The sequence below is a fragment of the Kogia breviceps genome, chromosome 13 (assembly GCF_026419965.1).
Source record: "Kogia breviceps isolate mKogBre1 chromosome 13, mKogBre1 haplotype 1, whole genome shotgun sequence".
Taxonomy (NCBI): Eukaryota; Metazoa; Chordata; class Mammalia; order Artiodactyla; family Physeteridae; genus Kogia; species Kogia breviceps.
The window spans coordinates 11,475,172-11,499,299 of record NC_081322.1 but is presented as its reverse complement, the minus strand read 5'-3'; the positions used below and the strand labels follow the sequence as shown (position 1 = coordinate 11,499,299).

The window sequence follows — 24,128 nt, the reverse complement described above, 5'->3', positions numbered from 1 at the left end:
TTTAATAACAATACTTATTATGATAACAGCAATAATATGCTTATTTATCATTATTATCTGCAAATTTCTAGTTGTTTATGCCTTTCTGTTAATGTAAGTAGACAACAAGAATCTTAGTATCTTAGTATCTTAAAGAAACTGAGGAAAAAGTCTTAAGACCTGCTACTATAACTAGTGATTTGGGTCCGAAATATATTTTTGAGAAATTTTAGAATCCTTTTTCTTCTTCTGCAAAAGTTGTGGATGGTAACTTCTGAATTTAAAAAAAAAAAAAATTCTCATGTTGTTTCTACATTTTTCAAAGCAAGACTTAAATTGACAAAAAACAATTTGCTCCACTGATAACTTGATAAGAGACATGATCTTAAACGTAGCTTGGCTGAATTCAGCCGGCAAGAGCATTTTCTAGAAATGTGATTGACAGTCAGCAGAGGGGCCAAGGGGACCCTGGTTTAGAAGATTCACAGCTCTGACAAGGAAGCATTAGATCCAGTGAGTACGTACTGCGAGAGGTAAGGCCAGAGACACTGCTTTTCGAGGAACTCAAGGGCTCTCCTTGAAATAATCAAAAGCTTGTGTAAAGGAGAAAGACAAAGATGCTAATTTGGAAAGATGCATGCACCCCAGGGTTCATAGCAGCACTATTTACAGTAGCCAAGACATGGAAGCAACCTAAGTGTCCATCAACAGATGAATGGATGAAGGAGAAAAGAGAAAGTTAACACCAATATCACATAGGAATACAGTTCAAACTACTATATATGCGGAGAGTTATTTCCCTTTCACTAGTTCACTTTCCTTCCTGTGGCTTCTCTATTTTCTGTAGGAAGGGCCCGAAGGTGGTTGCCATGTCCTCCCTCCCCTGAAAGAGGCACAGCTTGCCCCGGTCGTGGGGTTTGTTAGGATCCTAACTTCTCACTGAGACTGACAAGCCTTCTGGTTTAGCTAGCACCGTGTACAACAACGGCAGTGAATCACTCCAGTTTGCCTGAACTGTCTTTTCTACCTAGTTTCTCTTAGGTCACAGAGTTTTGGCAGGAATTGGAAGCAAGTGTAGAATCAGGTGTAGCCTCGAGTGTGTACCATTGTGTAAAGGGTGGTTAATTACCATCTTCTGCTAGTTGGGTCTGTTGTGAATTCAGAGTATAGGAGACGGGAAGGAAGACCTTGATGGCCCATATGAAGATGTTTGTTGCCTCAAACCACGTGAAGAACCAGGACTGTTACCACCAACAGGAGAAAGACCTTGGACAGATGCTTCACACAGTGACCATCTGAGGGGACGAGAGCAACGCATGGTCAGGATAGCAAGGAACACCCTTCCGGAACTAGAGTCACCCGTCCACACAAACCCCTGTCCCGGGCGCCCTCCCATGCAGGGAAGGCCCATCTGCAAGGCTCTCGGGCAGAGGCAGTGCCAGGTCGGCAGTGTTCGTGCAGCTTTTGGAAGCAAGACCTCTGTTCTCCACTCGTTGGCCTTCACTTCCGCAAAAGATATCTATGGCTTTTATCTGCTGTGCTGCCGAGAGGAGACCTTATCTACTGTTTCCACTCCTGACGGGGCTTAGGATCCAGTTCTTTTTTTAAGGGGTTTTTTTCTCTCTTCTTTTACGTTGAAGTATAGTTGATTTAGAACGTTGTGTTAGTTGCAGGTGTACAGCAAAGTAAGTACACCCGAGTGTACAAAGTGAGTACACAGCAAACCTTCTCATACAGGTTATCACAGAATATTGAGTAGAGTTCCCTGTGCTGTACAATGGAACCTTGCTGGTTATCTGTCTTGTACGTAGTAGTGTGTGTCTGTTCATCCTAAGCTCCTGATTTATGCCTCCCCCAGCCTTTCCCCTTTGGTAACCAAAAGTTTGTCGTCTATGTCTGTGAGTCTATTTCTGTTTTGTAGGTAAGTTCGTTTGTATCATTTCTTTTTAGATTCCACACGTAAGTGGTATCATATGGTATCTGTCTTTCTCTGTTTGACTGACTTCACTTAGTGTGATGATCTCTAGGTCTAACCATGTAGCTGCAGATGGCATTATTTCATTCTCTTTTATGGCTGAGCAACATTCCATTGTATATATAATCGGAAAGACTTCCCCATATGATTTCCAACATTTTTAAAAAGAACGTTTAGTAAAGTTAACAAGACTCTCGTCACCAGAGGGTTCTGACAACAGACATATCTTGATTATAACTCAGGTGGCTCCTTAAGGTTTGCATATCTCCTTTTCAGGATTTGTTACATGCCAGAAATGCAGCCAAAAAATAAAACTCGTGAAATATGGGATTCGTTTTTAAGAAATATTTGCCTGTAGTCATGCTGTATTGATAGTCCTGTCTAAAGACACCAGGAAATCTTACTGTAGAAAAGAAAAGGCCTGCTGGTCGATTTTTGGTGCCTCGCCAGCGGTTGACAGGAACTGAAGGGTTTTTCTCTGACAGACAGACAGATACGAAGTGCTCAGAAGATGCAGTTATGCATGTAACTTCAAAGCTTTGCTCTGCTTGATTTAAAAGTTTTCTCAAAAAGGAAAAGATATGCATATAAAACTGTTACCCTTTCCATGAGGGATGATTAAAAACATGCTGTTACCTTAGTGACCATGAAACCTTAGGTGCTGTCGGCTGAATTAGCCCTCTACCTGACACAGCGTGCCTGAGTTTGAGGAAAGGCTGCAGTGAGAAGCCCAGCGCAGAAAGGGAAACGGAATGTGGGCCCTGAACGTAACGCCGTGTGTTCTGGCAACTCAAAAATTCCGTTTGATGGTGGCTCTTCAGAAATTTCTAAAAGGGACTTGTTTTTTTTTTTCCAGTGTTTTTCAGGAAAGAAATCCATTTGCATTTGAAATGAAGTGGTTTGGTTTGAAACATGCACTATGGAATGAGTCCTTTATTATCTTATTATCTTTAGGGAAGGACACAAGTTTAAAGGGGTTTCACAAAGATTCCTACGCTTACCTGAGAAGCAGGAGACATAGAGAGAGCAGTGAGAACTTGACGTGAGACTGCAGGCATACCTCGGAGATACTGCGGGGTCGGTCCCAGGCCACGAAGCAAACATTGCAGTAAAGCGTATCACGAGAATTTTCTGGTTTCTCAGTGCATGTGAAAGTTATGCCTACGCTATTCTGTAGTCTGTTAAGCATGCAGTCGTTTTATGTCTAAAAAGAACAATGTAATTCAAAATGACTTCATCGCTGAAAACTGCTAACCATCATCTGAGCCCTCAGTGCGTCGTGATCTTTTTCGGCAGGTCTTGCCTCCATGCTGAGGGCCGCTGACTCATCAGGGTGGGGGCTTCTGAAGGCTGGGGGCCTGTAGCAATTTCTTAAAATGAGACAACAAAGAAGTCCGCTGCACCCGACGGACTCTGAATTCCTTTCACAAACAGTTTCTCTGTAGCACGCAATGCTGTTCCATAGCATTTGACCCCCAGTAGAATTTCTTTCCAAGTTGGAGTCAGTCCTCTCAAATCCTGTTGCTGCTTTTTTATCTAAGTTTACGTCGTATTCTAAATCCTCTGTCGTCATTTCAACAGTCTTCACAGCATCTTCCCCAGGAGTGGATTCCGTCTCAAGAGACCACTTTCCCTGCTCAGGCGTAAGAAGCGACTCCTCATCTGTTAAAAGTTTTATCACGAGATGGCAGCAGTTCAGTCACATCTTTAGCCTCCACTTCGAGTTCTAGCTCTCCTGCTGTTTCCACCACATGGGGAAAAACTTTCCTCCACTGAAGTCTGAACCCCTCCAAGTCAGCCAGGAGGGTTGGAATCAACTTCTTCCAAAAGCTCCTGTTAACGTTGCTATTTGGACCTCTTCCCATGACTCAGGAATGTTCTTACTGGCATCTAGGAGAGTGAATCCTTTCCGGAAGGCCCTCAGTAGACTCTTCCTAGATCCATCAGCTGAATCACCACCTACTGCTGCTGTAGCCTTACAGAATGTATTTTCTAAATAATAAGACTTGAAAGTCAGAATGACTCCTTGATCCGTGGGCTGCACAATGGATGTAGTGTTAGCAGGCACGAAAACGGCGTGAATCTTGCTGAACGTTTCTGTCAGATCTCTTGGGTGACCAGGTACACTGTCAATGAAGCAATAGTCTGGAAGGAATCTTTTTTTCTGCGCAACAGGTCTCAGCAGTGGGCTTAAAATATTCAGTAAACCATGTTGTAAACAGATGTGCTGTCATTCAGCCTTTGTGCTTCCATTTGTAGAACCCTAACAAATATAATAATCGTGAAAAAATTTGAAATATGGCACCAATAGTCTTGCCTGACACAGGGTTGCTACAAACCTTCAATTTGTAAAAACTTCAGTATCTGTGAAGTGCGGTGGAACCAGGTCTGCCTCTATTAGAAGTTAACAATCCAACTTGAAAGGGGAGGTACTGCTCCTACCAAGATTCTGATAATGAAACTTGTGGACCCTCTTTCAGCACCTCATCTTCCTGCAGTGAGAATAGATGCCAGTACGATTCGGAGTTGGGTCACCTCGTTTGCGTTTTTCCTAAATTCCCCAAAGGGCAATTGTTGCTGCCTTTTTTTTTTTTTTTAATTCAAAAGCATTTCCAGACAGTTTTAGATTTTAACCATCCTTTGGGTTTCTGATTATCGCCTTCCCATTGTGCACTGGGGGGAGTGCTTTCCTTGGTGTCCTTCGTTCCCAGCCCCCAAGAGTGGGAGTTGCTTTGGGGGACAGCAGCGCCATCCAGGGCTGCCCACTGGGTCGGACAGGAGCAACTTTGGGGGTGAGGTGCTGGCCGGGGGCAGGCAGGTTGGGCAGAGGCATGCTGGGGTGGGGTGCACCGTGCTAGCTGAGTGGCCAGACAGCGACAGGATGCTACCCGTGAGCACCTGGCCAAGAAGGTGGAAGGAGAGAAAACGTGGCGCCCACCAGCACTTCTGTGCTCGGAGAAGTTCCCGCTAGATCCCGCCCCTCTGGCACATGCTCTAAAACTAGTCAATGAAGCACTTTTCTCAGACAACCCAGGTGCTTTTCAAGCTGCTGCCTCTGTGCTGGGACTCAAAGAAAGTGAGTTTGCACATGAGCCCCTCAAGAGTGGGGTCTTGGTTTCCCACAGCCCTCGGGCTCTCCTGGACGTAAGCCCTGCTGGTTTCCGAAGCCAGATGTATGGGGACTCGTCTTCTCAGTGCAGGTCCCCCAGGCTGGCGAGCCTGACATGGGCTCTCTCGGACCCCTCGCCCCTCGGGGGGACCTTCACAGTGGTGACATCCCTCCCCCTGTGGGTCAGCACGGCAGGGGAGTAGCTTCTAACGAGACCACTTCTCTGCCCCTCCTACCCATCCTGATCTAGCCTTTTCTTTATGTGTTCCATTGTGGAAAATCTGTCCTGCTGTCTTCAGGTCATTCTCAGAGGTAGTTGTTTCATTTGTGATTGTAGTTCTGGTGTGTCCGTGGGAAGAGGTGAGCTCAGGGTTTTCTAGTTCACCTTGCTCAGGAACCTTGAAAGAACTTGATTTAAACTTCTTCCAAACACGTGCTGATTTTCCACCTCTGTGAAAAACCCTCAGGAATAGGTACCATACTTGAAAGCCTTATCCATTTCAGAAAGAACGCTGCACACCAAGTAGATGTGGGGTTACTAGGAGAAAACAGACCCAGCCATTCTATCCCACATCAATTTTGGAGGGGTGGCATTCGGAATGATGGTTCTTACTTTTGAACTTCTAAAGTTCAGCTGTTATTGGTTTGTAATGAAAGAAACCACCTGTTATGTATAAGCCAGTGGCCCGTAGAGTAGTTGACGTGACTGATAGAGATTTGACCCCCTCAGGTTTGTTAGCAGTAGGGGCCTTAGGAAAGGGGAGGCATGTGTGTGTCGGTATGGTGACGGGTTCAGTGGCCAATTAGCAGGCCAGACACTGTGGAAGGCTTGCAGACAGCTTGTAAGGTTCCACATGGACAGTCATCCTCCCAAATGCCACTAACACTCTTTTTCTGACCTCATTTCTCCAGCATTCATGTAAATGCCCTGATTTACAACTTTAGAAGGAAATCCCTTGTGTTGAAATGGAAATAAAGTCTAACACCTTAAAAGTTCCCGCAAGCATGGGCTTCCCTGGTGGCGCAGTGGTTGAGAATCCGCCTGCTGATGCAGGAGACACGGGTTCGTGCCCTGGTCCGGGAAGATCCCACATGCCGCGGAGCAACTAAGCCCGTGAGCCATGGCCGCTAGGCCTGCGTGTCCGGAGCCTGTGCTCCGCAACGGAAAAGGCCACAACAGTGAGAGGCCCGCATACCGCAAAAAAAAAAAAAAAAAAAAAAAAAAAAAAAGTTCCCGCAAGCACAGTTCTTCAATGATGAGAATCTCTAGACGCTTTGGATTAGGGCACTGCTGTTGTTTTATATTTTTTCCTGCATAAGCTACACTGATATCAAACTCTCATCCTGCACCTAGGGGCCAAGAAAACACATGTCTGTTTGCAGATAGACCAGCCTTTTAGTCTTTTCCAAATTTCAAGAGAGGCCTACCCTAAAGGGTGAAAAGCTTAATTCTAGAAAATGGGGATGTTGTTATTGACCTTATTAGCATTCCTATCTGAAGTGTTGTTTTGAAAAAAATTACGTATAGCTGATTCACTTCGTTATAAAGCAGAAACTAACACACCACTGTAAAGCAGTTATACTCCAATAAAGATGTTAAAAATAATAATAATAAGACCCTGGACTTCCCTGGTGGCGCAGTGGTAAAGAAGCCACCTGCCAGTGCAGGGGACACGGGTTTGATCCCTGGTCCAGGAAGATCCCACATGCCGCGGAGCAGCTAAGCCCTCGCTGAGATGACTTGAGAGCCACCTTAACGAGGTGTCTGTTATAGCAGAAGCTGGGTTGAACTATTAAATATACCTCAGGTGGTAAATCTTATTTTACTGCAGAAATGTTTAAATATAGATTTGGAAGGGTGCTTTCAAATGACCCTAAGTCCAAACATTTCTCCTTACTGTTCACGTTTGTTAAATGAAAGTCACTTACATAAAAGGAATCCTGGTGATATTTTAAACTTGAATATGTATCTATTTAGTGTTCACTCCACTGTTCTCTCTAGGATCTAGGATTGCATTGAATCTCTGTAACACAGTTTTCAGATATAAATGTGTGAAGATATCCCACTGGGTGGATTTTCAATATACACCTCAGAATATTTCCTGAATGTATATCAGTGTGTTGCCAGAGAACACGCTTACTTTTTTGTCTCTCTTTTTGTATATCTCTCGTTTAGGCTACCGAGGACAGAAGGGAGAAAGAGGGGAGCCAGGAATGGGGCTTCCAGGGAGCCCAGGTCTTCCTGGGACCTCAGGTAATAGTGGTATTATCTTCACAACGTGAGCAAACCTCCCAAAATAGGAGCCATGCCTGCTCTCCGACGGCCCTTAGGTACCGCTGCGGGTGACACTGAATGACCCACGTTGGCTGGAGGGAGGGAGGAAGAGCCATATGTTGACCTGCGTTCTGATGGGGTCTTTTATTTCATTAGCTCCGGGCCTGCCAGGCTCACCCGGTGCCCCAGGGCCCCAGGGCCCCCCAGGACCCAGTGGAAGGTGTAACCCAGGAGACTGCCTGTATCCCGTCTCTCACGTCCGTCAGCAGACAGGTGGGAAATGACCGTACCTGAGGAAGACCTGACTTCCAGCCCTCCCTCCTTGCTGTTGGAGCTTTCTTAATACTGTCAGACCCTCATGATTCATGGGTGACTTTTTTTTTTTTATTGATGTAGGCCAGACCTTAAAAGCAAAAATTGGAATCCTATTCCTATAGTAATGGTGACATCAGCCTTTTTCAGAATTTTTCCAACTTCATTCCATATGTCTTGTTTCACCATTATTAGGATTTTTATTCAGAGTTTTCCATGAAATATGCAAGCAAATCATATCATTAGTTCTTCTTCGAGAGGAAATGACATCTTCTTATTTAGCAGACTGATGGTGATGTACCTTTTATAATCTCATCAACTTGTATTTGGCCTTTGATTTCTGAATTTTACAGTTTGACTTATCTGAAAGTTTTCTTGGTGTTTAAATTTACTATCATTGCTAAATATCTCATCACCTTTTTTGATATAGTGCATTGCTCCTGCTGAATGTTTTTTGACTACTTTTTATAGCTTAAGAATTCTTAGACCATCCTGTATCCATTCTACTTATGCAGAGAAATAGATAGGCAGTAAGACCTTCACTTCATAACTTATATTTTGGAAGAAAACCCAGGCGGCTGTTTTATCAGGGAGCCCAAAATTCCTACCATAGCCAACTGCTGAAATGATTTTGTCGATTCTGTGTCATGAGCTCCATTCAAAGCAATCCCACCGGCATGAGTATGTCCTGCATAAGAAGGGAGGAGAGAAGTCAAAGCCCAGCACTGTGGCTCCTTCACTGAGTTCCTCATTCGGGAAACAGAAAGCTGTTTTCCCTCGGAGGTATCTGGCGGCGAAGGCGCCATGCTGTCTTTGGTACCTTCGAAGCTGAAAGGGCCTCGCAAGGTCTTTGGGCCCCTGTATCCATTATCCTTCTGACCTCATCACTCTCAGAGCTTAAGAACCAGCCATCGGAACAAAGGATGGGGCTTGTAGCGACTGGAAGAGAAGCCCCCTTGACCTAGAAGATGAATGTGTGGTGTCAGCAGATGCACATTGCCAAGCCCAGAAGCTCGGATGGAGAACGATGTTTCTCAGAAGCTGCAGCAAGAGGTGCAGGGCAGAGAAGGAAAGCCATGAGACCCAACGTGCAACCAGCACCGAGACCAAAGAGTCCACGCGCTTCAGGGAAACCAGGCACTGCCCAGACCGCGTCCTCTGACCAGGAACGAAAACATGCGATTGCCAACCACAGGGCTAAACGGTTCTTCTGTTGCCTGGCTCTACATTATTTTGAGAAACTGTTGGTTGAAACCAGTGGATTTCCTAGGGCACTGAGCGCGAGGGTATTGCTGAAGTCTAAGTGGTGGGTCCCAGGGATGCTGAGAGCAGGCACCCAGAGCCCTCCGGCTGCAGACGTCCCATCCCGAGGCCGTCGGGGCAAGCTAGGGAAAGCTGTGAGCAGGGTCTTGTGGGGAGCGTTGCTGCATGAAGGCGGCTTTGTTCACATGCACCCAGGGTTTGAACTGGGTTCCACTGTAGACTGATGAACTGCTGGTCAGGTACTGTCTACGTGGCTGTGCGTACATGCAGCCTTTTCATTATTTCATGTTGAATGATGCTGTATATTTCACTTCCAAGTTTATTTATTTTCTTTTCCAAGGTCATTTTATTTATTTCAAGTGTTGTTAACTTTAAATTGATTTTCTTCATTTTCTTTCCTGTGCAATACCTACAATGGTGCTGTTTTAGACTTAACACAATCAGAATATACATACACATTTTCTTAGTAAAATGATCACTTATCCCCCCCAAAAAAAATGTACAGAGATCTAAAATCTGGTGCTATGTGTATATCTTGAGCTTTTAATTTGTTGAATTTTCTGAAAGCTTTACAACTGCTCTGCCACTTATTAATTTACTTGAATTTGTCATAAAGCTCAACATTTTATATGTTTTCAAAGATTATTTTTTCAAATTAGTTAATAGTTTGGTTATCCTTTTGCCTCTTTGCTAATCCGAAAGTATTTATTTTCGCATTTTACTGTTTTCATGAACTTTTTTGCTAATGGTGATCAATGTATTTTTGTTTTCTTTGAGTCGATCCCTTCGCAGACATAAGAAGACTCGGTTCCCTTTCTTGTTTTATAAATTCTGCTTATTTTAATTCCAGAGAATATGTCATGTATCCTTTCTTACAAATGGTATATTTAGGAACCTTTCTTGTTCTAAATTCCATTAAGGCTGGGCTGGTTTATTCCTGTTTCAAGAATCTGGATTTATTCAGCTCATTTGAGGAGCTGGTGCATATTACAAAGTAGAGCTGTCACAATGACACAGGCTCTTTTTTAACAACCGACACACGTGACTCAGTTGACCTGGGGCGTAACCAGGGGAACAGGCCGTGTCACGTGGAGCGAGCCTCTGCTCAGCCACCTGTGTGCACCGTCTTATCTCTGTACACGAGATGCGGCCAAAAGCAGCAAGAAAGCCTGAGTCCAGCTAACACAACACCAAATAAAGCGGAGAGTTGGCAGCTTGCCTGATTCTTTAAAAAAAAAAGAAAGTGGATAATTAAGGCCCCCAAGTCGGGTGTGAAAATTTCCCCTAACTGGCTTGGTGGCTGCCAATTCTCTTGTATTGTTTTTGTTTTTTCCATTCCAAAACCTTTGTTTACTTGCAGACAGACATCAGTAATGTCCGCAGCAGGGAAGAAGAATGACCACGTTTCCTGAATTATCTCTTGTTTGGACTCCAGACAACATAAGTGTTTAAATACAAAATAATTTTGGCCATGATGGCTGTTAAAAATTAAAATTGTGTTTACCCTATATAAGTATGTTTGATTTCCAGTCTAACATTTTGTACCAAGATCAGTGAAACTGTCAGATAGAAATCCTTCTATGCAAAGAGCAAAATATGACTTCAATTAATATTTATGGCCCTTGCAACCTAAAAGAAAAAGGAAGAATAATTCATGAGTTTGTTCACTGTTCTTTCCTACTGAAGACATTAACCATTTTTTCATAACCATAACAGAAACACAGCCAGTCTTAACCTTTGAAATTTTTCACCTCATGATCAAAGTAATTAATGACTTTAAAGTATTGATAATCCCATATGCTTATTTCTATGTTTCATGATATTGTTGAAACTTTAAAATTGTAGTCACTTTTATTATAGAACTTCAGTAATTATCTTAAGACGTGTTATCTGTAAAAGATGCCATTTGATGTTTGGGTTATAAAATAATTTTTTATGAATATGTGTTAGGAGCTAAATAAGATTTAGCTTTTCTGCAGTCTTTCTCATCTGCTGAGAACCTGTGATATACCTCCTTTTGTCCACAAGGTGGTGTTTAAACCAATTTGTATCAGAAGAACTGAATAGACTTGCAGAAATACAAATCTAGAAAGTTTAGTGGACAGCAACTCAATCAGAACCTTTGCTTTTGCACTTATTCTTTTTCACTTGTGTAAATAATTTCTTGTTAATTTATGTTTTGTTATCTTGTTTTGTTAATTTATATTTTTCTTCAAGTATCTTTATGAAGCAGGCACAATACCCCTTGATTTGTTGGCTGTTTCAATTTTATTTCATCAGGGGATTTATATGCCTAGTTAACTTGCAGATTTACGATTTGTAACTTTACTTTGTACGCTACCCTCATATTTTAGTGATTAACATGAAAACCCTTGAGGAATCATCTTACCTTCTAAACAGAATAGAAAGTCTCTTTTGGCAAATAAAAAGAATTTGGATTATCACAAGAAGTAGACCATTTACAGAATTAGACAACATCCAAATCTCCATATTGTGCAGAGTACTTAAAATTTTACAATTAGATTTGTATAATTATCTTTTTCTAGAAGTGTATCACTATTTACAAAAGTAAGATGAGGAACACTATTTTTCAAAATACCATTTAAATTTTCCTGACACTGGTAATAATATCCTGATACTGAGAACCTCCAGGTTAAGTTATATGCTTAAGTTTTTTCCAGTGAAGTCTCAGAATAGTTTTGCAGTTTTGTTCACTGCTCTCGCTTTTAAATTATTTTTCACATTTGTCCGTGTCCACCTTCTTAAGACACACAAGTGTTTATTGTCACTGCTTCCCGTGTTCTTTCCCAATACTCTAGTGTGGAGGGTCAGACCCCTTTTTATACCCCCCTCTCTCTCTCTCACGGGTTACACGGCCTTCCGAGAGGAGGAGGTGCAGACAGAATTGAATTTGTGTCTTTTATGCCTATTACTTCAAAGCAACTTAGCCCATTGAATTGTATTCATTCATTAGTTGCCCGGTAACGGTAGCATTAATGACATTAAATGTGTTTACTAGCAGTCTTGATAGCTTCAGTTTTATTGTGCGGTATAGCTGGAGCTGTAACGCAAGCATTTCACTCAGCAAAATCACGCCAGGGTAACTGGTCAAGCTCATTAAATTGAATGGAGAACCAGGTGAGCACAGAGAACTCATCCAGGGAAGCAGACCCAGAATAGCAAAAACTTACCTCGAAGATAAGGCAGGCTTATAAAACCAATCTAAGTCTAAGAAAATCTAAATGGAAAAAAATGTCGTGTTCAGAGCCAGCAGTGAGTGATACAGGTTACAACTCAAAAGAGTTACTTACTTGCTTCACGAATTTGTCAAAAGAGAATACTAATAAAGTAGGAGATTTCACTAAGCTTGGGGGTAGTTCAGTAAGCTTTGAGTTTATTAGAAGGGTGTGTGTCGCTTGCCGTTTATAAGCATATGGGTATAAAGATGCTAATTAGGTGACAACTTTTTATCTGGTTGTATTATTTAAAGTACATTTTAGGGCAAAATATTTTTCGGTGTATTAATGTATTTAAATTCAGATTGTCTTGTGGCATATTTTATAACTATTTATTTTTAAGAGAAGCTTTAGGATGCATTTTTTGCCCATTTTGTTGGTTCTTTATCTTACCTCATCAGGCTCTTGAATTCAACATACTGACGTGAAGTGGAAGTGGAAGCGCTAGTTTTTTTTGCTAGATCCCGCGTGGATGTAATGCTTTGAGGCCCAGATTCCTGTATGTTCATGATGCATAATGAGCTTGTCCCTTACTTATCTCAGCAATAAAGGATTTGACCCTAAATCGGGGAATTCCGAGGTGCCGTTGTTAACAGCCTCTGTTCTTTGGCTGAAGGCTCACATCTCCGTCTTCCTGACGGGTCTCGACTACAGGGCACGAGGAACCAGCAGATGGGCGTGTTGCAGGGTTTGGCTTGACACCACGCTGGTAATTACACCTAACGTTTGTCACATGAATCAATGCTTAGGTCGTAGTAATTAAGTTTATAGCCCATCTCCAGGGCAGCTCATAAAATGCTTGGTCTAATGATTTCGGATGAGAATTAAGAGCAGAAATAAAGGTCAGGGAGTAGCCAGGCCTTTGTGACTTTTGTCCCACAAAGGGATCTCCTCGCTAAATCACGTGGGCTTGAGCAAGACAAGAAATGTCACAGTTAACTTTTCTCGGAAACGTAAGCTCTTCCATCATGAGTGACAGGCCAATAGGCGACAAAAGGTTAAATACACAGCATGTTTCCTTAGCTGAGATGAATCACATGAAAACATGCCAGTGGATTTAGATGTCCGCTTGGACTGGGAAAAGATTTATGTACTTCTTAACTGTCCTCACCGTCAGGTCCCCTTATGACATAGTATATAAATTGACCGTGTGCTCTCTAAGAAGATATCTTCAAATCTTTTCATACAAGAATTTTCAACTTGGAGGTCAGAGACAATTTCAGATAAATCTTTTTAAAAGAGTTAGTTTCTTGGAGCCAGTTTCCATCATTTGTTCTCTCGCTAGGTATTCTTAGAAAACTTGGCGCCAAGAGCAAGATGTGAAGGCATCGTTACGGGGAAAGTTAGCATGGACTCCCATTTATTACGATTAAAAATAGAATCAGTCAGCATCCTCTTTCTGATAACCAGGTCTAACAAATACATTACAGTTCCTCTAGTTAATCATTTAAAGAGCATTTGGGCATGTGTATTTATAGTCATACATTCTTATGGTAGACCAATTTTGATTTAATATTTACCGAGCCATATGCATTAATACTGCCATGTCCTAGATCACAGGCTCACTAACAAAGACTCCGTACACCACTGAAAAGTATCTATTTTACTCTAGGAAAAAAACAAAGCGACTTGACCTATATTTATTGAACACAAATTTTCTTCTTCTACAAAGATATTTTAAATAATTTACATCCATTCCCTGTTTGTAAACAGCAGGATTACTAGTTGGCTAGTATTTTTTTTTTCTTAATATTGCTTTTTCACACCTTTTGCCAGGGCTCCCAGAAAAATGTTTAAAAGCAAGTTTCTTGATATTTGGTGTGACTTTATGTATTTCTAGTCCTCTTCCCCCTATATTGATCTATTTTTAAACCCAGAGATGTTGGATATCAAAGAGGCTGCAATAGCCAAAAAATTAAATACTACACTCAGAGGTGATCTTCTAAAGCAGGGATTTACATTCAGCTTATTTTAGGCTGCAAGTAAATCAGATTTTATTTCTGACGTTTAAGAATAGCAGTATTCGTTTAGTCAGCTAGTTTGAAGTATTGTGTCCATAAATAATCAAATCAATCATGAAACTGATGTGACTACTCATTGATACTCTTCTGCTAGACAAAGTCAATTATCCCAAACCATGCCAGGCAGTTGATGTGCTCAGTCCCCCTGGGAAGTGATGGCCATAGTTTTTAACCAACCTGTCGGATCTTTGGGATGAAAATCAGATCACGATGCCATAGAAGCACTGACAGGAAAAAAATCATTTGCCCTTGAGTAAGGGACACGCCCATCTCTAACCGCCTGTAATTATTCACACACTCTTCTCAGCAACTCTGACACTTCATCCAACTTTGAAAAGTATCCCAAAGGTTTTGAAGATTTCTGTTTTGCTAGAGAGAGAGATTTGGTCTAATTCAGTATTCATCAACTCTCTTTCACGGAGAGGCTTGGTGAGACGCTTTTCTTTGCAATTTCTCAGTCAAGTATTTACTGCTTCTGTAAACTATTTGACCGAACTGGATTTCCAGTGGATTCTTCCCACCGTCTGGAATGTGCTCATTTTTGCCCAATCTCTCTGTAAGTGGTTGTTTCCAGTCTTGCTGTATCTGTGGAGCTTGCTGTACCGCCTTTTGTATATCAAGTTTGGAAAACAGTTGATTCAACTTTTCTTTGAAATTTTATTTTTTTAAAATTTTCTTATGAATCTGAAAGTATAGAACTGAGAAACATATTTATTTGGTTATCTAATTTTTCTTTTGTTGCATTTGACTATGTTACTCCAGTTAAAATAAAACCACCGTGGTGAAAAGACGAGGCAACTTCTTTGCATTTATTTGATTATATGCCACAGTACCTGAAAAGGTTTGCCATTCATATGAAGACAATTTTAAGTAGTTATGACAGATGTCTCTGCTTCCAACGATTCTCTCTTCCCCAAGAAGGAAGACCATCCTTCCCAGGGTGTAAACGGCCCTGATCTGTTGCAGCCAAGTTGGAATTATCTCCCCTTAAACACAATCCATATGAGAAGCACAGAACTAGATGCCGCGAGCAGTTTTAAAGAATCCCAAGTACAGACTATATAATGATTGATTTCACCAAACGAATCAGGCTAAAGTTTTTAAATGTAGAGAAAGTACACCTGAGGGGAAAAAAAATGGCATCAAAAGTCCTATTGGGGCTCACTCCCCTTGACGTGAGAGAACTGAGTTCCATAAACTAAAAAGATATTGGCTGTTTGGAGCTGTTTGGAGCACAGTTTGGAGCCTGGGACAAGTCAGTCGTATGCACTGTGACATAAAATGAATATATTAAGTCTGATCGATAGTTAACATAGATGTTGATAAAACAGCAGGCCAATGTGATTATGTAAGTGGTAATAAAGTGCTTGAGTGGTCAGGCAATACCTATCTTACCGGTAAGAATACAGTGCTTCAGCTGAGCTGCCTTTATAAGAAAAACGGCAAAACACACATCATTTTGCATCAGTGAAGTTCTAAATAGGAGGGTGCTAACGCACCACTGAAATGAAGTCAGTGGTTCCACTCCTAGAAACCAAGCAAGGCTAGGCTTAGGGGCCCCGTGAAATCTCTGACATAGCACGCAAGCAGATTTGCGCACATGCATTTGTGCACTCTTCAGGAAATGCACTCTTCGCGGGTAGGGGTTCATAGTTTTCATTTCATTTCGAAAAGGTCCGTGAAGCCCTCCCCATCTCCCCCCACTCCCCCACCAAACACATACATACAAACAACTCTGACACAAAACACCCTCTGGGGAACAGTAAGGGCGTTTTAATTTCTCTGTAGAACAATTCACTAACATTAGAAACATAAGCCTACGGAAATGAGGAAAGTTTTAAGTATCTAAATAATCTCAGTGACTTTTCTTCATGGAACATGACTATAAAGAAAACATGGCAAGAGATCAAGCAACCGTATTTATTGCTTCTTTGGTACAACCAGAGACGTTACCTCGAACCTTTAAAATAAATAATCTCAGCGATAAAACTTACGAATGGCAGGATATTAAGATTCCTTCTTTGCTTTCACACAGAAGAGCCCCAAATATCAGCGGGTTTGGGATACAGTACAGTTCAACACAAATTCACGCTGCCGCCGAGAACCCACACGTGCAGCATGGAAAGCGCTGCAAGCGGCACGGCGCCCCCGGCCCTCCCGAGGGCACCAGTTCTACGGACGGTATGGGGTTTCTTCGTAACCAGCCTGGTAATCATAGAGCTGAAACTATCATCGGAGAACAAGCTCTCAAAAAAAACCGAAACTAACTGCTGCAACTGAGGTAAACCAAACAGCTGTTTTTGTTTATTGGCTCAGTGGCCCACGACAGAACACACACGGAAGTTCAAGGTCCTGGGGACAGGACTGTCAGTTCACTTCAAGGGAAGGTTTTATTTGTTTGTTTCATGGATGACTCTGTGGCTCCTCTCCAAGGAGAAGGAAAGCGGCTTTACTGAATAGCACCATTGTTCTAAACCTGATGGTCAGGTGGGACTTCTATCAATAGAATAACATGGAATGTCATGCACCGTCACCTGTGCCCTGGCTTCCGGGGGTGTTTCTCCTCCAACCCCTTCGCCAGGCATGGTCTGTGCAGACAGCGTGCTGCACTAGGCCTTTGACGGATCTGGACCTTTGCTGTTAAATGCCCGCTGCCCGGCCTGTAAGGTGCAGGAGGCTGGCTCGCAGAACCCAGGAGGGCCAGGAGGGCCCGGGGGGCCGGGTACACCAGGGATGCCTGCCACCCCGGGGGGGCCTCGCCCACCATCCCGGCCGTTCCTCCCGTAGCTGGCAGGACCCGGGTCACCTGAAACACACACAAGATGCACACGTGAGCAGGAGTCCCCTCATGGCTAGAGACCGAGCGGGCACTGGACCCTCCACCCTGCCCGTTGCCCGGCAGCGTGCACAGAGGCCCTTAACCAACGCTTTTAGAAATGACAGAGGATGATGAAAGCCGATGATGATGATGATGATGATGATGATATAATAAAATTCCTTCACTGCAGTTGGGTTGCTTCAAAGTTAAAAGTGTTCGGAGACCTCACATCCCTCCCCCCTATTTCCATCGGAGGAGCTGAACTGCACGGTGTGGTAGCCTCTCTGCACAGACACCTACCGAGCCTGGGAACGTGGCCATGTCAAATCGGGGATGGACCGAAAGTGCCAAACACATCTGGACTTCGATTTTTTAATAATTCACTCATAACTTTTGTACTTATTACACGATGAAATTATAATATTTTGGACACTGGGTTAAATAATTATTAAATCATACTTTAAGTATACATATTAAATATTCTTAAAATGAATCTCACCTGATTCTTTGGACTTTTCTAACGTGGCTACTAGCAGATTTTAAATCATACACTCAACTCATGTGGCTCAGGATGGGTTGCTTTGAATAGCACTCCGCTAGCAGCTGCCCTTATTTCTGGTGGGTCCTCAATTTCCAGGCAGGGAGATGTACAGCTCGGCGATGGGAAGATGCAGACAGACAGGTGGCTGCAAGTCCTAGCTCTGCCATTTATGAGTCAGGTGACGTCAGCAAGGCACTCACCTCCCCGTCTCTTCCTCTACAGGACGGATGATGCCTGCCTGATAATTAAATTCCGAGCCTGAATGCACCCGATAAACGACTATTAGAATGCTACTGAGTCATGTCTCTTAGAAGACTGTGCAATGCACCCTGCAAAGCTCCCGGAAATTCCTCTCATCAGGGGCTTTACCCCAGCTGGAACTACACAGTGTCCTAGGTTCCTTGTGGGGGGGGGGGGTGTCGCTTTCTTGTGTCAAGTCCAGAGGTTGTTTGGTTCTCCCACGAACCAGTGAGGCACGGCGGCACGGGTCCCGTAACCGAGAGACATTTCTGCGGAGCACTGACCATCACACCAGCAGTGCTGTCATACTGTTACTGCAAAGGTGGCAATAAGACAGCCGTGGAAAAGGAACTGTCTGTGCCAGGGTAACACGGTCTTACGCAGATCCTCTCGTGTCAACTGTTTTCACTTGGCTGTTCAAATACACATTTACTTAGGTTTACTTCCTTTCCTTCTTTCCTGGTGGTTTTTAGTTTTCTTCTCCTATTTTAGTGGCCTTATTACATGCATTTTCTGTTGGTCTCATTACAGTGATCTGGTCTTATTAAGCTGTCTTATTATGTAGCCCACATACTTTTAGAAGGGAACTAGGTGAGAGATCCTGCTTTAGATATCACACCTCATTTTTCCTGCTTTGTTTACAATTAGCTCCACACAAAGCAACATTACAGGACAAAACATTACTAAGTTTTCAGAGAATCATTATCTTTGATTCTATACATCTCAAGGCTGTAGACAAGCAGATGTAAGTAATTTCCCTTCATTTATCCCATGAGCTTTCATTTGACTATAATAAGTTGTGATGAAGCAGATGATTCTGTGTTTCCCTCTCAAGACAAGGCACCTGAGAAAGTCCCACCCTAATCCACAGCACCCATCAACAAGGCTCCAGCAGAACCGTGCCTTTAGCAGAGCCTGTTCAGATCTCCTGGCGCTGGCACAGTTGAAGGTTAAGTTGATCTTTTAAGGATTAAAAAGATAGGTCAGATATAAATGCATTTAGAAGCGGATTTTCATGCACCCTATCAGCAGAGCTCCCAGTGAGACATACCAGGATGGCTTAACAAAAATCAAATCAAGATGAAGAGGAGAAAACGCCCAAAGGCAAGGTGGCACACGCAGAGGCCACAGAGGCGGGAGGGTAGGCTGGGACGGGCAGCTCCTGTGTTGCAAGCACTGTCATCAGGACACAGCATGGCCGTTAGTTTCCATGTTGCCCCAGCCGCTCTGGCACTACAAGGGCACAGGTGTGGGCGGCGACAGAAGCCACCTGGCCTGCAGAGCTCAAAGAATATGGTCCTTTACCCAAGAAGTTTTGCCGACTCCTGATGTAGTAAAGAAACTGCCCTGGATTAAGAAATTCGCCCTCTGTCTTCACGGGAGACCACAGACGTCACGGAAGCTGTAGCACATCAGGGTTATGGAGACAGCAGGAAGGGCTGAGGCACGCGGTGACCTGGAGAGTGGACGCCGGCATGTCCCCGCTGCCACGGCGAACACGGGCCAGGGCTGCCAGACCTCTGGTCACTTCAAGGGCAACTCAGAAGCTGAGTTTTTAAATAAATAGCTCTCAGTTTTTAGCCACTTTTTTAACGTGTGTAACGCCAGCCTCCTGCCTAAGACCTAAAATTTCAGGGAGTTTATTTTCTACTACACAAACAATACGACAAAGCAGAAGGGGGCTGCCCCGGTGGCGCAGTGGTTGAGAGTCCACCCTGCCGATGCGGGGGACGCGGGTTCGCGCCCCGGTCCGGGAAGATCCCACGTGCCGCGGAGCGGCTGGGCCCGTGAGCCATGGCCGCTGCGCCTGCGCGTCCGGAGCCTGTGCCCCGCAACGGGAGAGGCCACAGCAGTGAGAGGCCCGCGTACCGCAAAAAAAAAAACAGAAGGAAAACTTTTTTTCAAGTTGAGTTCCCCCATTTTAACACAATCCAGGAGAGGGTGTTTTCAATGACTGAGTTTATTCCAGATTCCTGCTTATCCTCCAAGGAAAGAGTTGATGAAACCGTCCTGTCTCCCGTGGATTTACTCGAAGAAAAGCACATCGAGTCCAGGTCTTCCTCTGGCAAACACAGCAAGTTGCCCTTCGGAGCGCTGGGCAAGTCACCATAATCCCTCCAGCACACCGTTTACCCTGGGCCTCCCACTTTCCCGGTGTGTAAACTGAGAGACTGAAGGTAAAGTCACTGTCCAGAGTCACACGGTCACGTGGCTAGAAAGCGCTGGAGTTAGAAACGAGGGCCCTGGACCCGTCCTCCATCCTAACTGTGCTTCCGCACCTACCAATTCGCCAACTCTGACGAGGCGCGTGCATGAGTGCGTGTGTGTGTGTGTGTGTGTGTGTGCGGCTTAATTCACTGAGCCTGAATTGACTGAGAGGCAGAAAGAGACACGACAGCCACGCATCACTGACGATTCTTCTGCAACTCTAACTATCACAGGTGACTAAAGCTATTTTTCTGAGGTTTCACCCTGTAAAAATGGCCAGAGAAGAAAACCAGCCTTCCCGTAACAGCTTAGGAGTTTCTGGTGAGCCCTGACGCTGGGCGTTTACCCTCCAAGGTGCTCTTAGACTATTATGTGGGAGCCAAATTTGGGGGTGACACCAAGGCATTCAGGAAGTCCAGAAGCTGCATTAGCAAATATTTATAAACCACTTTTCAGCTCTTATGAGGAAGAGAAAGCACGGATCTGACGTGTTCTCATCCCGCTTTGCCCACCTCATGGGTGTGTTGGCTACAGCAACTGCCTAATGATTACACAGTTTCCTGAAATTTCAAGGACCTGTAAAATGTCATTGCCCAACTTTTCATGATTTTTTTTTTTTTTTAACCAACGCCTGTGCCATCCTCTGAGCTGACAGGAGAGGGCAGTCGCGTTACACTGACAGAGACGCATCCTGGCTGGAACATTCTTCGGGACCTAATAAATAATACCTGCTACGAAACAGAAGCCGGGGCTGCTCATGGCAGGCTTCAAAGCCAAAACGAAAGCTGGAAATAATTTGCCGCATTAAATGGGGAATTTCTTCCATTTCTCACCTCGTACCGCGCTAACCTTTGTGGCGTCTGACAAAGCACGTACGTGTACGGATGTGGCGTGTAAAGTGGCCCGTTTACATAAGATGCCCGCGACCGAACACAACAGTGGAAACAGGAGGGCGGTGGGAATGGAGGACCAATGACTACTGCTACACAGAAGCCTAAAACGGGTGTGGCCCTTGCACTCGGGGACCTTTTCCACCCGGTATTCACAAATGAAGCTCACCCATCTGCAAACTTTGCACAAGAAACCTGGCATGATGGCATAAGTTAGCACTAACCTCTCGGGCACGTTCACACACGACCGTCACTTAACGTCCTCCTTCCCCCGGCGCATTCGGATGCACAAGCCCCGCTCCCAAGTCTTTCCTCTTCCAATCCCCGGGGCGCCGAGGAACCAGTCCCCAGTGGACCGGGCAGGCACAAAGTTACCGGCGACGAGACAGCCCCATCACACAACCCACCGAAGGCCTCTGGTGAGAGACGGGAGGTAGGGGCAGGGATGGGGTCTAAGGTCCCAGGGGCCTCGCCTGATGCGGTCCCCACAGCTCCGTGCGAGAGGCAGAAAGAGAATCGTGCCGAAGTCAGATGCCAGGATGGCGAGGCAGACCCAGCACACACCCGGCCCACCAGTCCATCATTTCGTCCACGGCGTGAACCTGGACGTGTGAACACCGGCCTCTGTCACTTCCTACACCTGGGAGACCTCTGTCAGGGCCTGTGCCCTTTGTAAGTCTGTATTTCTTCAAAGACAGAAGGAAGAAAAATCATCGTGATAGTAATGAGCTAAAACTGCAGAATGTTTGCCGTACGCCAGGCACTAACCCAAGTGCTTTCCGTGTATTAACACATCCACAGACCCTCCCAGATGAGTCCGTAGGGCAGGTAGGGTGATAACCCCCCAATGTGCAGGGGAGAAGCTGAGCACACAGAGGTGGCATTGCTGAAAACGAGTGACACAGCAGAACCTACCCCAGGGCAGCCTCGCTCCGGAGCCCGTCCTTCTTACACACCTGCCCTGCCGGCTTCTGGCCGCAGGCGAGAAGCACGTCGGATGACTTAGGTCTACGTTTGGACAGCAGAGCACTAAAGCCAAAATGACGGTCCACGTCATGGTCGTAATAACAACCCGTGGTCCGTATTAGGCGAGGTACCATCACAAACCCAAAGGGCACATAATACTTAACACTGAACAAGCTGAGAGAAGGAGGGGACACGGAGAACTAAAACAGTCCAGGAAGAATAAAGCGATCCTGACAACGGATAGATCACGAAGGCATTAGTTACCTTTTTCCAAGGATATCGGATGTGTTAGCACCAAGAATGACCAAAGGATCTTCTTTCCAACCAGGAGGATTCCCGTCCCAAATCCAACAATCGGGACAACAAAAGGGGTCCCAGCATCTCCTGTCCTGCAGGCTCCTTCCTTTACATAAGACGCGTATTTACCCAGAAGGTTTCGGACAAGTTCCTGAACACAGCCCTGGTGAAGGTCCCCCCAGGTCCTGAAGTCCTCGTAAGGTCACGTTTGTGAGAGACCAGAAGTCACATTCCTAATCACATTCCAAGCTCTACGGGGGAAATGAAGAATGGCCCGGCCTCTCAGTGGATAATGAACTAATGGCATGAATTACTGTGACCCAGCACTTCGCACTTGTGATTTGGAGTTGAAGCAGATTTCACGGAGGGACGGTCCGAGATGTCAGAGGTGGTGCCGGCTGACAGACGAGTAGCATCTTCTTACTGAGAGCCAGGGGAGAAGCCACAGGGGCCGAACTAGGGTCCACCTCTGACCTTCATCTATCTCAAAACGCCAAAAGTGCATTTGTTACGTTAATAATAGTACCAATAACTAACATTTCTTGAGCACCCACTATAGCCAGAAACTGCCCTAAGCACTCTACATGGATTGATTTTTCTGTAATTCTCAGAACGAGGCTCTCCGGGACATGTGATCATTGACTATTATCAGTCTTTCGTAAGTGGGGAAACGGGCCCTGGGCAGTCAAGAAGTTGCCCGATGTCATAAAGCTAGTAAGTGACAGGATTTGAGCCCAGGTGGCTGATATATGGAACCCACACTCCCAAGAGCCCACTCTCAGAGGACTCACTTTAGAGGCGGAATGGCCGTAAAAGCTCTTGTTCCGGCACTTGATGGATTTGGGAAACTGTCATCTGAGTACGTTCGGGCGTAGACAAGGGGATGTGAGCTGACCCAAAACCAAAGCCCCAGCTCAGCTGGTGCCTCAAGGAGGCTGATAAATATGGACCCTTGGAGCCCGTGTGGTAAAGCACTGAGGAAATTGCACGCTTCAGAAAGCTAGCCTTAATTTTCTCAAGAATAATCCGTAACTCCGATTTTTCACTAAATAATGTCAAATATCCTCTCAATGAAAATGTAACAAAAGCACAGAAAAAGAAAGACCAGATTCCCAAGTGGTACCAGGAAGCGAGGGGCAAGGGCTGGCAAACGGCAGAAAGGAAAAGGAAACGGAAAAGGGCAGGTTTCAGGGTCCTGAACTGGGGAAGCCCACAAAGCTTTTTAAGAAATCAGATTTAAGTATTAATTCCAAGACCAGCTGCAACAAATTGAACCATTGTCCTAAGGGATATGCAATGAGGGCCAGGCAGAGATGCCAGAGACGCCTTGTCCTACCTTACCACTCGCCCGCACAGACGACAGGTGTGCTGAAAAGCAAACCGGTGGAGCCCCCCTGGGGCAGAGCAAGGGCCCAGGAGCACCAGGCAAGCCCGAGGTGAGGCACAGCGCGCCCCCCCGTGGCAGCCCGGGACACTGCACAAATCTAAGCTGGTCTTTCTGGATCTTCTTTTTAAACTCAAAATGGGGTTTATCAGATTTTTTTAAAATAAGAGTCACCAGAAATGACCATGTATTTTTGATAAAGGAAAATCGTGCTAATAGCGCAAGTTTCTGATCCAAGAACTGTTCTTTGTCAACCAAATGCACAAAGGAGAAATTGTCAGTCTCTCCTATAAATACATAGATAACTAAGTAAATGGTAACGATATTTTATCAGCTTTCAAACCTCCTATTCCTACCACTGATAAAGGAGAAGAGCACTCGGTAAATTCTGTTTTCTTTTTCTCTCTTCTAGACATCCATCAATGAATCCAGACTTTATTGTTTACTAAAATCTTCTTGTCTTGGTCCCATCGAACTCCAACCAGGTTTTCTGTCCTTCTGCAATCATAAAGGCTTCCTTTTCCAATCACAAAACAGCCCGTGAGTCACCGTTTTAGAAAGGCAGCGTTTGAGCTATCTCCAAATGTATTCGTTCGTATTTTTAAAAAATTCTT

At 44.5% G+C, this 24,128-nt stretch overlaps 2 protein-coding genes across 5 annotated transcripts in view; one reads left to right on the top strand and one right to left on the bottom strand.

Moving 5' to 3' along the window:
* The window catches only part of COL19A1 (collagen type XIX alpha 1 chain), a 363,734-nt gene extending 353,592 nt beyond the window's left edge, over positions 1-10,142 (top strand). For both annotated transcript variants that reach the window (XM_067011389.1, XM_067011388.1), the window contains 2 exons: positions 7,240-7,317; positions 7,495-10,142. In XM_067011389.1, coding sequence (XP_066867490.1) covers positions 7,240-7,317; positions 7,495-7,622 — 206 coding nt within the window. In that variant the 3' untranslated portion in view covers positions 7,623-10,142. The remainder of the gene's footprint in view (positions 1-7,239; positions 7,318-7,494) is intronic.
* A 4,695-nt stretch (positions 10,143-14,837) lies between these two features.
* Positions 14,838-24,128, bottom strand: part of COL9A1 (collagen type IX alpha 1 chain) — a 106,210-nt gene continuing 96,919 nt past the window's right edge. For all 3 annotated transcript variants that reach the window (XM_059083832.2, XM_067011385.1, XM_067011386.1), the window contains one exon: positions 14,838-16,976. In XM_059083832.2, coding sequence (XP_058939815.2) covers positions 16,780-16,976 — 197 coding nt within the window. In that variant the 3' untranslated portion in view covers positions 14,838-16,779. The remainder of the gene's footprint in view (positions 16,977-24,128) is intronic.